General features: G+C 42.1%; 1 protein-coding gene across 3 annotated transcripts in view; it reads left to right on the forward strand.

The window, feature by feature from the left end:
- Kyat (Kynurenine aminotransferase) overlaps window positions 1-15,717 on the forward strand; it is a 121,669-nt gene that overhangs the window by 99,934 nt on the left and 6,018 nt on the right. For all 3 annotated transcript variants that reach the window (XM_075694632.1, XM_075694628.1, XM_075694637.1), the window contains 2 exons: window positions 8,450-8,520; window positions 13,193-13,279. In XM_075694632.1, the coding sequence (XP_075550747.1) occupies window positions 8,450-8,520; window positions 13,193-13,279 (158 nt within the window). The remainder of the gene's footprint in view (window positions 1-8,449; window positions 8,521-13,192; window positions 13,280-15,717) is intronic.

Consider the following 15,717-nt stretch of genomic DNA (forward strand, 5'->3'; position numbering starts at 1 on the left):
GAGCAGCGCGCCCGCGCTTCCTTGAAAGACTTCCAGATGGTGCTGGCCTCCGCCGCATCGTGGCCCCTGCAAGAGGCCGCGTTTAGACTAGAAAGCCCGCCTTCATGCATAGCGTTCGCCGCGAGCGTTTCCTGGTAAACATTACGGTTACATACACTGCAGTTGCCGGGAAGCGTGAGAAGCAGTCGGGGATCTTTGAATGCTATCGTGTTCCACTCTTACAGGTGAAACTTAAGCGTCCTCCAAATTTTTAAAAAGTAGTACTAATGCAAGATGTTAGAAGCGAAGTAGTAACCTCAGTAAAATGACACTAATCACTTACAAGTGAATCTAAAAGCTCATTTAAGTTAAGATATGTCACCAGCTCTCAGAAAAATACTTTTGATTTTAATCTTGCCAGCAGTTCTTAAATTGCCTGTCACATTTGAATGAAACAAGGTAGAGACAATTCCTTCTGCAACAGATTTTTTTTATGTTCGAGAGTGAGTGCTTAAAATGCCATAAATAAAAAATCACATTTTTTTTGGGGGGGGGGGGGGGAGGAGCATTTTTAAAGGTTGTGAGGAAAGTGAACAAGTAGTGCCAGTTTATTGTATTTCAGTGGTCAAGTGTGCAGAAAAAGAAGTTATATATTGTAGTGCCTATATATTAAGTAAAAAGGTCAATTCATTTTATAATTACATATGTGTTGAGCAAGGGTTAGTGTGTTTGGCTGCTAATAGACAAGTAGAATTGATTATGCAGAGTGATAATTTTGATGACGTGTAATGGCAAGCTGAACCTGAAACTGACTTCTAAGGGAGGAGCAGTAGAGGGCGAAAAATTGCCGTTATAGCAGCAAGAAATTAAGTTAATGACCTTTATTTTTATAGTGGCTTAGTTTTTTTTTTTTTGATATCATATTACAAAAACTAAGGTGCCAGGCAGTAGCATGTCATATTCTGATAGGGTGAGCTAGTATAGCATACTTCTTGATAGATAGTGCAATAAACCACACAGCACAAAAGAAGAGGCACATATACACACGTAACTCTTCTCTTGTCTAGTGTGGGTTATTGCCCTATCGGCAAGTACGCCATATTCAAGCATGAGATGGGCAAGTGTCTTGTACACCAGTAGCTCTGATTTTTTTTAGCAAGAATGCCAGGAGCACACGCCTATCTATTTATTTATAATTATTTATATTATCTATCTATTTTATAATTACATATGTGTTGAGCAAGGGTTAGTGTGTTTGGCTGCTAATAGACAAGTAGGAGAATTGATTATGCAGAATGATAATTTTGATGACGTGTAATGGCAAGCTGAACCTGAAACTGACTTCTAAGGGAGGAGCAGTAGAGGGCAAAAAATTGCCGTTATAGCAGCAAGAAATTAAGTTAATGACCTTTATTTTTATAGTGGCTTAGTTTCTTTTTTTTTTGATATCATATTACAAAAACTAAGGTGCCAGGCAGTAGCATGTCATATTCTGATAGGGTGAGCTAGTATAGCATACTTCTTGATAGATAGTGCAATAAACCACACAGCACAAAAGAAGAGGCACATATACACATGTAACTCTTCTCTTGTGTAGTGTGGGTTATTGCCCTATCGGCAACTACGCCATATTCAAGCATGAGATGGGCAAGTGTCTTGTACACCAGTAGCTCTGATTTTTTTTTAGCAAGAATGCCAGGAGCACACGCCTATCTATTTATTTATAATTATTTATATTATTTATCTATTTTATAATTACGTATGTGTTGAGCAAGGGTTAGTGTGTTTGGCTGCTAATAGACAAGTAGGAGAATTGATTATGCAGAATGATAATTTTGATGACGTGTAATGGCAAGCTGAACCTGAAACTGACTTCTAAGGGAGGAGCAGTAGAGGGTGAAAAATTGCCGTTATAGCAGCAAGAAATTAAGTTAATGACCTTTATTTTTATAGTGGCTTAGTTTTTTTTTTTTTTGATATCATATTACAAAAACTAAGGTGCCAGGCAGTAGCATGTCATATTCTGATAGGGTGAGCTAGTATAGCATACTTCTTGATAGATAGTGCAATAAACCACACAGCACAAAAGAAGAGGCACATATACACACGTAACTTTTCTCTTGTGTAGTGTGGGTTATTGCCCTATCGGCAAGTACGCCATATTCAAGCATGAGATGGGCAAGTGTCTTGTACACCAGTAGCTCTGATTTTTTTTAGCAAGAATGCCAGGAGCACACGCCTATCTGCCGTCTCCTCCTAGCATGTGTCCATGTGCAGGCCATGCACCGTATCTCGGAGGTAATCTCTCTGCGGCAAGTGCAAAGGCTGAGACGGTTGGTGCCTTGATGTGCATTGGGTTCCCGTGCATCCAGTGTTTTCAGTCACGTGATCTCAAGTTTACGAGACTCGGTGCAAAGTGTTCACTTGTGTTGCGACAGTGAGTTCGTGGTCATTGAGTGAGATCTGCTATAATGTTTGCCTCAGCGCATGTGACACTGATAAAACTACGAACCTTACTTTGTGTAGTAGTGTCCTTGCTATTGCCATCAATGCTCTGCCTTTCTGGCGAAACTGACTTTTTTTGTTGTTGCATTTATTACTTTCGTTTTTAATTTGTGGAGGCCATGGTGTCCAAGATTTACGGCCCCGTGCGAAGTAACACACACAAATCTCAGATACAGCGAGCCACGTCAATGCATTGCTCTTGGCGCGATGCGCACCACACGCGCTGGCACTCATAATCATGCTATTATGGCCCAACCTTCTTGCTCTTTGTTTACAGGCACTTGCTAACAAAATACTATCTGTCAGAAATGCTCTGAGAATTAGGTAAAGTTACTTTTACTTCTGAAATCTTGAATTTCAAAAATTCGTGATTTAGCAGTTTTTAGCTGCAAGTACAACGTCATTATATCGAGATTTTACTGTATAATCTAAAAGATTTGATCTGTCATGGTCACATGAAATCATCAGAAATGCGCATATTTCAGTTTGCAGTTGCATCAGCATTTGTTGACTGATCTATTGAACTACATTGCAGTTACCTTGGAATTGGGTACATCTTGACAATACTGTGTTTGGAAGTTTCGCATACCATTTAGGCAGAGCCAAATGCCACAACTATAGCTCATCTTTTTGGTTATGTGACTCTCGGATTATGAAACCTTTTTAGCCTCATGAAAGTTTTACAGATAATGTTCCACAGTTATAATGATGCGCTGTGAGGTACAACTGTACTCCAAAATTTCCAAAGATCATTTTTCAGTAATTCCCCATACTAATATTCAAACAAAAAAATTTCTCTGTAGCTGACATATTTGATGGCGACATGAAGTTTATGGCACCAGAGATGGCCGCATTGAGGAGGGAAAGCTGTTTGAGCCTTAAACTGTTCTTTTACAAAGCCCAACAGTGAATTCCTTTTAAGAACATGTGATTCTGCCCTTAATCACCTTAGCCCTTTGAATGGTGTTTTCAAGAATAAATAAAGAATTTGAATTTGAATTGTCCGTTAGGGCACTTAGCCTGTTTAATTGGCCTGCTTGTCATTTAAGATGTGGCTTTGAAAATCTTCCTAATTTCTTCATGGATGTCGATGAAAATAGATCTCGATGAAAAGTTTCAGAGTGATACCTTGGGAACATTTTATTGAGCAAAATTTTTCGCCATTGAACTTCCTGGACTGCCTGGGGGGCTTAGAAAACATTATGGGACGCTCATTGAGCATTGACTGCATAGCTAAATGTGTGCTGAACGTCATGACAGTCCTGCATTTTTTTTTTCTTGCAACATAAATTTTTTTGTAGTGTCATTTTGGAGCGCGGCTCTTAGGCGCTCGTTCCTGGGTTGAGCGTCGACGTTGTTGTCGGTGTAACCGCGCGAACACGCTCGTGCCACTGTTGGCACGTTTGTCATCGTCTTCTACAGCTGGCTCCGATGCCGCTCATAATGCCAGTGTTCCCCTACTGCGCCTTGCGCTTGTACCACTGCTTGCGCCTTCGTCAGCGTTGTCTTCCACGGCTGGCTCCGATGCCGCTCATCATACTAGCATTGCCATACTGCCTCTCCCTCTGCGAATTCGCTGATGGCACTGGCCCACTGCCGTTCGGTGCGCGATTTCGGTCTCAAATTCTTTGCCTCAATATATTGTGAAATGAAAACACTTATAAAACTCCGCTCAAATTTCACATTTGGGAGTACCGTAATTGTGGGACATTTTTAACAGTTAAGCTGTATATGGCTAGCCGATTCGTCTGTCTGTCTGTCTATCGGTAACCTGTACGCCAAAAACTCCTTCGGCGCAACCCCATGCACATGCTTGAAAAAAAAAGAAAGAGAGGCACACGATTAGCCAACACCACCTAGATAGCACAAGGCCTGTTTACTCCAAACCATGACATCGCGCTACCTGGCCCGAAATTTCCATTGACGAGGCTGGCGTAATGAAAATGGTGTCGTCAAAATCACTGTTGCCTACTCGGGAGCATCCACATTAGATTCTGTGGCAGTCGGGCCAGGTAACATGACATTATGGATCGGAGTGAAAAGGCCTTGTGCTATCCAGGTGGTGTTGGATTGGCTGTGCCAGTAATGATGTTGTTGCTCTCCGTCACAGCCGAGCGTGCGCGCAGCAGTTTCTCTCCGACTCCAAAATGGCTAGGCTACGCGTCATACGTAGCGCTTAGGAGCAGCAACTTTTGATCATCAATGCCACGAGCAGAACCGGAAACGAGCTCGTCTATGCCGTGTCGATGCTGCAGCCCAGGCACAAGAATAGGCTCATGCAGCCGAGCGCAAACAGCAACTGTGTACCGAGGATCTGCCAACCTACCGAGCCGTCATTTAATGAACTGTTGGGATTAACCCAGTGATAAACACCGGGGCTTTGCTGGTTAACCATCTGTACGGAGTACTTGAACGTCTTTTTTTTTTTTTTTTTTTTTTTGTATGGCAATCTTTGCTGCTGTTCTACAAGGAGTATGGTGCCTGCGTTTCAAACCAGTTAAGTGAGGTGCAGAACTGTTGATAAGAATTTAGGTGTTTGCATCCCATGAGGGCATTGTCTTGCAGTGCAGTGGAGTCACGTGATTTGTCACACCACTTAGTATGCCACCTGACAAAATGCATATCTGGTTAAACGAAGGTGCTTATCAACATTGGCACTTATGAAAAGCAGTCTGCACAGTTCTGCATGTCAATTAGGCAGCGCATACTCCTGGGTATTCCATCTTGACCGCAGCAATTGCGACTAGCAAATGTCAGAGCAGGCTGCTTGTGCAATCTATGCCGCCGTGAGCTGCACCGTACATGTTACACCAGTTCATGGTTAGCTTATTACGATTGACCTTTCTCCTAGGTAAAAGAGTGTTCGTCATTTAAGCACAGCGGTCACTTTGACTGAAAATATGTTTTTGAAGTAATGGAATGGGAAGTTGGATGAATTGATTGGCTTCCACTTTGTAACAGCAGCATAGCAAAAAAACACAGGTTCAGCACAGGAACATAACAGGAGTGCTGATTGTCAACTGAAGTTTGTTCAGAGAGGTGTGCTTTTTAAGCATTTCTGGCTGCACATGCTCTAGAATTAGTCACACACATAACTGTAAACACACAGAATCAAGAAATCTAAAACCACATTGATCATGAGGTGGAAAAGAATACTGCAATGCAGACATCAGTGGATGCATTTCAGCTAGAATCCCTATACAGTAGAACCTTGTTCATATCTTTTGAAGAAAAAAAAAGCACGAGAAAACGTACTAACCGGGAAAACATATGATCCAAAGTTGCTAAGAATTTTGCAGACTCATTATAGTTGACGAGGCGCCAACAAGCTGAGCGCTGGTTGGGCCCGAGTGGCCCTAGATGCTTGTCGTTTTTGTGGCTTTGGCAAGCTTATGTTTGCACTCCTCAAATTCTGCCTGGGACAGCAGCATCTTCAGGTAGGAATTTTGGGGAGAAGTTTTGACATGCGAGAGAGAATCGTGAGAATCGTTGCGGCACGATACACTTACGTGCGTCAAGCTAGTGGGGCTCGAGATGCGCATTGTCATTTTCATATTGCATCGTGTTTAAGACAGCTACAGGAAACCAAAATAAAATCGAGCAGGCGGGCGATGCCGGAATATGATGGTGCTAGAACAAAACATGATGCTCTGTTCGTGCTGTTGGCTGCAGGGAAGGGCAACCTGTTTGGGTTATTGTCTACAGTTGAAGCTCGCAATAACGAAATTATCAGGGAACATGAAAAAATTTGCCTTTGCGAGAACTTCGTTGTTGTGAAATGAGACAGTACAGATAGGTAACACATCGCAGAATGAAACTTTACTGTCAAAATTCCGTTAGCCTACTTGGATAAGCTTGCGAGGAAATTACAAACACTGGCAATGGAATTGTATCAACGGGGTTCTACTGTAGATAAATTCTGCATCATGTAAAGCGGCAAAAGGTGGTGCGCACAGTGAAAGTGAGCATTTGGGTAGCAGTTCATAAGTGTACAGACTCTTGTGGGAAACTGCGGTAGGGCAGGTTCCTTGTGAAGCATGGCACAATATGTGAAAAAATTTTATGAAACATTCAGTTCATGAAAGTTTGCACTCTTCCGCCTCTGAAGACGTTCTCTGATATTCTTCAGGCGGATCAAAGGACAACAGAGACATTGTGTTCAATGGGGCTGGTTGGTTCATCTTCAGTATAAAAACAGGAACAGCGCAACACAGGACGAGCTAGTAAAGAGCACAGGATAGGCAGCGCTCTGTCCTGTGCTCTTTACTCGCTCGTCCTGTGTTGCGCTGTTCCTGTTTTTATTCTAACAGAGGCATACTTGCTTCATGCAGATTTAGTCAGACAAGTTCCTATGCCAGCTAAAATCGGCAATATCAGTCACTGCAAAAGTCACTGTTATCTGAAAAACCATGTGCTGCTTGTCAGTTTGCTGTCAATGCTGTGTCTAAAGGTAAATCATTGTATTAAAATGCATATTTATCGTACAAGAGGTGTGCACCCAGGGCAATGTAACAAAAGGAAATCTGAATAGCCCCCTAGGATCGTATCTCTGGGATTTTACAAATTCTAATGTTCACAGGTTGGTAAGTTTGACCATATATTCTGACTGAAGTGCATCCACTGATGCTTGTTTTTCCACCATTTGTTCAGTTCAGTTTCAGTTCTTTCTGTTCTCTTTGCTTCTGCGTGTTGTTTTCTCTTGTGTATGATTAATTTTAGGACATGCACAGCAAGAAAGTTTTACAAAGCATGCTTCTTTGAATAAAGTTCTGCTGACAGTCAGTGCTTGTGCTGTGGTCCTCTCTTGTCCTTCAATTTGTGCCGCATTGTGGTTTAAAAGTAGATATGTTTTTGAGCACTAATTCGTCATTTATGAGAACACAGGTTGTGTGCATTCAGTGTATGCCTAGATTTTGGCCTATATTAGATGAAAAATATCCCTTGAGTAACCTTATTGATTGCAGACATGTAAAAGCTTTTTATTTTCTTCTTTCTGTCCCTTGCCACTCCTCCTCCACCAAATTAATTTCTTTTCAGTGTTTGTCCACCACCAGAAAAATGTACCATTTAGATTTCCAAGCCTACCTTCCCATGCTTCCACATCTAATGAATAATTTGAAAAAAAAAAAAAATATAAGAGAACCTGCATGGCCCAACAAGATGAACAGGCAGAAGTCTGAATAAGGAACATTGATTGAATAAAAGTAGCCCAAAAACAATTATAATCACAAATCTGTTTATATATAGGTACAAAGTACAAAATTAAGTGCAAACTGTAGACTTTCTTTTTATATAATCCTTGTCTTCATTATGATCTTATACATTTTTTGGAAGGGTAGCCCATTAGTTTAAAAAACAGAAAAAAAGACAAGCATTGAGGAAAAGCGATGAGAAACTTGTTGTGATCTTTTATTACAACACTACCTTGAAGGCTTTGGGGTCTCATTTCCGAAAAGAGTAACAAATCTAACTGAAGACCACCTGAAAATTTAAACATGAGAGAGGTGCTAATTAACATGCAAATGTGCACCAAATTGCCATTTATTTTTAGATTAAATACTTGAAATGCAAACGCGCCCAAGAAATCGCAACTAGCTACTTGCCAAAAATGGCATGACCAAGTTTGCTTTTCACATGTAGAACTGGTTACCCTGACCCAAGACGGTGATGCACATTCTGTGAACCATTTGCATCGTATTAGTGAGCGAACGGACTTATGTTAGTGATAAAAATGGTGGCACCTGATGTTTTGCTGTGCTGCATTATGTTGTTTATGGTGTTCCTTTGGAGAATGTGTAACTTGTCAAGATTTCATTCATTTTTTTTTTGTCAGACTTCTTTCACCAAATAAGCAGAAGAAAAAGTTGTGCAGCTGTTAATGTGTACAAAAAGCCTCAGGGTGGCTTTTTCAAGTTGGATTCCTTGTGCACAGACAAACATGTAATACATATTTATCTCTTTCAAGCATCAAAACTGAAGTTGGAGGGCAATGAGCCAAAAGATTACCTTTTTGCAAAGTGGTTGTCTAGGACAAAGGTCAGTATGCTGCATTATATTTTTTTTCTTCTTTCTAACAAAAATGCTTTCATGTGAACATTCGCGCTATCATTGCTGCAGTCCTGAATATTACAGGGTACTTTAATTGGTGTAGTATAGTATTTTCACATTTTTTATACAGTTATCGTTGGATATAGAGATTAGCCACACATACTTGTGGACTAATTCCAATATTTTTTGCTTAAAAAGAACCCAATTCTCATTCACGGTTCGTGAGGCAAACGATGGCAGAAAAAGTTCCGATGGTAGAAAAGGTTTGAAAAGGCTCTCCACTTCTCACCTTCTCCCCCCAATTATCCCACCAATAGCTTTTTGCAAGACAATCATAGCGCGGCTTTGGCCACTGCCCTGCCCCCTGTGTCAGTGGTATCGCGTGGTCACAGCCCTGGAGTTTTGCGACATGTTGAGGACCTCTGGTCAATAGCCTGCAGCTGCACTACATCTGGCTCATGTTCAAAATTTGTTGCATTTAAAATTGCTATAATTCACAGTTAGCTGTGCATTATAAAAATGTTTGAGCCCTCATACCACCACTATGTAGTCAGCAGCTATCTAATTAAAAAAAAAATTGTGTTAGTACTCCTTTAATGCCTATGCGTTGTGCCAATTGTGCACGATATTTAGATTGTTGCATACATTAATTTCATATTGACAAATTCAGCACATTTTTTTTATCAAAGCTTCTATTCTCTTTGACCAATTGCGTCAGAATCAGCGTGTTACAGAAACTGCAAAACTGTAAACACAGACTGGCGCCAGTCCACCTCTGTTCTCTTTGTTCATCCTTGTCTGACACAAAATTGCATACTTCTGTGACTTGGACACAATTGTGTGGCCAAATGTTTACTCCTTTTACATGGTTTATATTAAGCATAAAATTGTCTCTATGTACTTGGTAGTCCTTTGTGACAGGGAACATGCGAATGTGTGGCCTGTGCTCTGCAGAGGCCGCTTAGAGCGCCAGCAAGTGTAAACAAGAGGAAGCACATCCGCTCGTGGCAACATCTATTGGCAGCCAGAATAGCCAGATATGGTTGATAGACAAGCACTTGCTGGACTCCCTCCCATGCCAGATGGATGCGCAAGGAGTGGGCGGGGCCTGCAGTGTAGCGTCTGTTGCGAACAAACTGCGCTTGGTACACTAGCGCACTGGAGAAACATGGAAATGCCAACATACGCCCGCTCGTTTATTGGTTTCTTGCATTTTCTTGCAGCACACAGCTCTGGCTCTCCACTTTCTGGCGCTGTGTGAATAAACCTCACCTGATTCGGAGTAGTTTAGGAGAGAGCATTGCACTCGGGTCAAACTTTGGCTGTGGTGATTAAGCCTAATTAGCAGAATAACTAATTAGGTGTAACTATCTATACAGTGGTGTCATTTGCTTAATTAAATTGGCTTAATTAAATATATGATAAATACATTTGTATAATTACTAAAATTACTTCATTAGGCTTAACTAATCTAAGTGCCCTTAATTATTCTTGATTAGTCATATAATGTAACATAAGTCACTTTTAATTAGCCTCACTATTCTTAATTACCCTAAATTAATTGATGTGTTTAACCAGTCTAATTATAATTTCTTATTACATTCACCTCAGTTACTCTTATACCTCTTCAGTACTCACTATATGTAGTCATAATCATAAACTTCAATAGTCATGTGTAGTCAGAAGACATTCTCATACAGGGTGATCATTTTTAAGGCTTATAAAATTTTCGGAGTAGTCCCCCACTATGGCGTGCCTCATAATCAGGAAGTGGATTTGGCACATAAGATCCCATAATTTAAGTTAATCTTTAATTTTGAAGGCTTATGGAATTTTAAAAAATCTCATGTGGCAGATAGCACAATTCTTGTAATGGAGCTGGATTATTCGAAGAGGACGACATTATTAGCATGTGAAATCAAAACACATGAACTGATTAACAAATGTTCACTAATTCACTTCTTAATGAATTACTTTATGGCACACATTGCAATTTGTGAATTGTAGCTGGTGAGCTTGCAAGACATATCCAATTGAAATGAATTTCCAGGATGACGCCAGTTTAGATATATTGTGGGAGGCGGCCTGAAGAGGTAGCTGCTGTAGCCACAGTTTATATAGGCTGGCCAGCCATGGTGCAGCGGGATCTTGGGGGGCGGCTGACTCTGTGGCTGCTCAGGTGGGCTCTATTCTCGTACTACCTGCACGTGAGCCCATCTTCTTCGCCTGCTTTGGAGGTGATAGTCACACCGCTACAGGGCCCCCCTCCTAGTGCGAAGCACGATTGAAATAAAGTTCAGTGGTGAAGTCTAGGTAAAGTGTGTAGATGGTGTCGTCATTGGTGGTGTCGGGTTCACGCAATCCGAGAGAGATGTGCCAGGCAGCACCGGCAGCGCAGGTTGTGAGCCTCTGTGTCGGGGATGAGTGAGATGCCCCTGAACAGAAAGCGGACAGCTTGCGGGAATGTCCAAGGAAGGAGAGCGGCAGGCTGTAGAATAGCCAAAAGCACTTACATTTGGCCCAGTGAATTCCTTGGAAAGAGTCGTCGCACAGCTATTTTTGAGCTGGTGAAGAGGCTCACGAACTGAGTAGAGGTCTGATGCTGGGAGATGGTGCGTGCTGACGATCGGCACAGGTGGACGCAGGCACTGTGGGATGACTAGACGCAGAATGATGCGACACTTAAAATGGCGATAGTGGTTGTGACTGAGAGCTCGAGGTGACAGTGTGAGCATGGATGCAAGTCGTCGTAGAAGTTGGAGCCAGGAGGTGGCAAACGGAGCCTGGAACTCAGCCATAGCCTGGAACCTTGTTGGGAAGGAAGTGGCTGTCCAGCTGGATGAACCAGATGTCCAACATGTCGACGTAGAATTCCCAAACACCCTACAACTGTGGGACATCTGCCGGACTGTGTGAGGCCACTTCACTCGCCTTGGTAGAGTCGGTGCACTGACGCTGGCATGACTGGGCTCATTCGTCCAGGTCACCAGTTTGTGGTAGGCGGCACGAAGAGGTAGCCACCGTAGCCACAGTTTATTTAGGCCGGCCAGCCATAGTGCAGCGAGATCTCGGGAGCGGCTGACACCATGGCTGTTCAGGTTTAGTGCGCTAGCGTGTTCTATTCTCATGCTACCTGCACGTGATCCCATCTTCTTTGCCTGCTCTGGAGGTGATAGTCACGCTGCTACATTATTATCTCCCAAAGTGTGGGATTAAGTACATAGGCGGTCCAGTTACTTTTGTGCTTCGATGCATAAAAGAGTGTTTTGTTAGTGGAACAATGGTGCATTTTTACGTTGAGTTGTGTGGCACATATCTCCAAACTGGCATAATTCTTGAAATTCATTCCAAGTGAATACGCCTTGCAAACTGACCGCCTACAGTTCATAAATTGCAATATGTGCTGTGAAATAATTAAGTTAATTAATGAACATTTGTTAATTATTGGACTATGTGTTTCAATTTGTTGTGCAAATAAGGTCTGCCTCTCTGATTAATCCAGTGCAAGGACTACAGTTATGTTATCTGCAATGAGCTATTTTTAAAAATTCTATAAAACTTAAAAATGATCACCCTGTATATACCTCCGTAGCACCCCATGTATGCCTATGCATGGAGTACATCATGTCACCTGCCGTGGTGGCTTAGCGGTTGTGCCGTTATGCTGCTAAGCATATAATTGCAGGATCGAATCCCAGCCACAACGGCTTTTGATGAGCGAAATACGGAAACGCCCATGTAGCATGCATTGGGTGCACATTAAAAAACCCTAGGTGGTGACAGTTAATCCAGAGTCCCCTACAGCGGTGTGCCTTATAATCAGGTCATGGTTTTGGCACATAAGAACCCCAGAATTTTTTAACTGTGTTACAGACAGACAAAGTTCCGAGGGAAGTAGCCCTAGAATTCTTATGCATTAATATATGCTGGGAGTACCTGATAACTACTGGGTGCACGTCTTTCATGGTATGCGGGTCCCAGAGTTCGGAAGCATATTCTAATTTTGATCTCACTATTGCATTGTAGGCCAACATTTTAGTCCTTACAGGCGCGTTTTTAAGCTTTCTTTTTATGAACCACAATTTTTTTAGCGCAGCTGAGCAAACATCCGAGATATGAGTTGACCATGTAAGCTTATTGTTGAGGGTAACGCCAAGGTATTTGTATTGGTCGACTTCGAGGACAGTTCTATTTCCAAGTTGGTACGGAAAAATGCTAGCAGATTTTTTTCTTGTTACGCGTAAAAGTACAGTTTTTTCCGCATTGAGCTCCATTCCCCAATTGGAACACCAGTCAGTGATTTCTGCAAGGCATCTTTGCAGCACAAAATGAGTACCTGATAACTACTGGGTGCACGTTGGCACTGTCATGTTTCCAGTGTGCTTGTGTACCCAGCATGGTTTGCTAGCAGCAGACATAGTGCTGCAGGCCTCACTCCTTGTGCAACAATCATACAGTGGGGTGTCCAGCTAATTCCAGCAGGTGCTTGCCTATTTGCCATGCTTGGTTATTGTGGCCGCCAATTGATGGCGTGAAAAGTGGACGTACTTCGTCTTGCTGCCACAGAGCACAAGCCACACATTTGTGCTTTCCCTTTCATAAAGGACTCTGTAACTAAAATCCAGACATATGCAGCATAGTAAAATGAATTCTATTGCAGAAGCTGCAGGGCATTCCTCCCAGTGCCTTCTATGGTGCAGACAACAAGCAGCTTGCCCAAAATTTGATACGGTTCTGTTTTATCAAGGTATGTATCAAGGGAATGAATAGCGTGTGTGTTTTCTCACTGAGCAACTGAATTCTTGAAATATCTGTAAAAGAGTGCGATATTGCGGGTACAGTAAAAAAAATTATCTGGAACTGAATGGTAATTATTGTGTGTATATATGTAGGAATAACACAATGCTTTTAAAAAGAATAGCTGTCTTTGGTTTTTCTGGACATGTGGTAGGTTGGTGGTTGGACTTGGAAAGGATAATGTTCATTCACTCTCTCACCCTAGCTGGCTCTCTCACTCTCTCTTTTGTTTTGCTCATTTGTTCATTGGCTCATTCCTGCATTTGTTTGGGCTATTCACATACATTGACGATCATCATCGATGGTGTCTGCACAATTTTTAAGTGTGAACTCTTTGACTGCCTTTTCTTTCTTTTTTTCCCCAACTGCTCCTCAGCTCCTGCCAGGTTTCATTTGCATGTTGGTTCTTCAGACATTTCATGGTACATAGAAGCTGGTTCATCGTTGCTTTCCTTCAATTCAGAAATTAACAGTTCATAAATTTCTTTGTCAACGTGTTGGATCTGACACTAGGCTCGCCATGGCTGCCCTGCTGAGACAGTGACAGAGCACCGAGACATCTGCTCCTTCTTCTGTCATAAATTTAACTTAAAAGTTATGTGTTTAGATGTTACAATGGGTACGCAATGGTATATTTTGAATGCATTGCCTTGGGAGAGGCAGGGAGTGTGTTGAAAACAGAAAATGAGTATACTCAGGAGAAGCAGTGGTTGTGCGACGGTGAGTCACTTAGTTCTCTCGGAAGTGGCAAAGCAAGGGCTGGAAAGCTTCTTCTGTTTTATTTGTTGCATAGAAACAGCCTGGAATTGTTCAATGCCGACAGTACCTCACAAGCATTCAGTGACATAGCCAGAATATTTTTTTAAGGGGTGAGTGGAGATAGGTCTGTTTTGCTGGGAGAATGAGGTGAGACAGGGTGCTTTACATAAGATGTGTTACGTTTTCAGTGGCATTGTGACTATGTGGGGTGAGACAGGTTTGGGGATCTCCTGTATTTACAGCTACACATGCCATCCTCTTGGTAATAATGACAGAACTGGAAAAACTTGGGTCTTGGCAACCTGCAGTCATTTTCCTGTTGGAACGAAAAATTATAAGCGTGACATTGACAGAAAGGAAGACGGGGGTTTGAATTTGAGAGCAAATAGGTGGGTGTAGCTGATAGTCTTATAGTTGAGATATGGCAGGCCATGTTGTAAATTTCAGTTACTTTCGCAGCTGTAAAGTGCCATCCAGGGAGCATTCTGTAGCAAGAACCTTTAAAAAAAAGAGTTAAGGAGTAGCAGAGAAAACAGCAAATGAAATGTTTGGAGAACATGGAGTGATAAGGAGAGCTAACCACCCTGCTGCAGAAGCTCTTTCCTGTTACCTCAGCCAGCATCCGCAAGTGACATTCCTCTCCTGCCGTCTTCTATACTGGAGACAAGAATTTACCTTGTTTTTTTGCCATGACCCATGTCCACAGCCTCCTTTTGTCTCGTTTTCTTGTTTCGCGGCACACTTCCAGAGGCAGTTTTGCATTCTCCGAGCTTGTGACACAGAAGTACCACTGTTGGATATCGTATCGTTGACAGGCTGAAAGGATTCTTGGACAAGAAGGGTGTGCAGGCTTTCGTTTGAATTTTCAGCCGTTTTCATGGCATACATCAGCATAATAATTTTCAGACATAACATTTACTATGTGATCTGTACACCATGCTTGTCTGTTAGCAATGCCCAGACCTGGCATTACCCTTTAAGAGGAAGGCGTGGGGTTGTGCGGGTCATGTAATATATAGTGCAGCTAACCAGTGGCATGTCAGAGTAATAGAATTGCTGCTTAAGGAAGGGAAACAAAGTTGAGGATGGCTGATAAGATGGTGTGATAAAATCTGAAAACTTACAGGAACATGATGGAATTGGCCGATGCAAGGTAGGAATAACTGGAGATTGATGGTTGAGACGTGGACATAAAGTAGACTGATGACAAAAACCTGCACAGTTATTACAGTGCTGTCAGAAATATGAGTTGAATATTATTCTCCTACACGTAGCAAGGAGTGTACAGTTTAGTGGCAGTCAAACTGAAGATTTCTTACTGGGATCTTGGCCAGTCTAATAAATCCAGTTTCAGAGCAGTTCATGTATTGCTTCCATTACTGCTCAGCAAGGGACTTGACTCGCTGCTGTGATATATCCATGTGGCAAGGTGTCTGTATTTATTCATACCCTCTGTCCTCATCATCACCTGCCATTATTCTCTTTCCCCTTACTTTCACCCGGAGCATAGTAGTAAGCTAGAGGAGTCAACCTTGGGCCTGCCTCTCTGCTGTTTCTTGAATAAATGACTAATAAAAAAACATTAAATAAATTGTACACAAATAATGGTGGCTATTGACTGGACTTCTT

This window comes from Dermacentor variabilis, chromosome 1 (genome assembly GCF_050947875.1).
Source record: "Dermacentor variabilis isolate Ectoservices chromosome 1, ASM5094787v1, whole genome shotgun sequence".
In the NCBI taxonomy this organism is placed as follows: Eukaryota; Metazoa; Arthropoda; class Arachnida; order Ixodida; family Ixodidae; genus Dermacentor; species Dermacentor variabilis.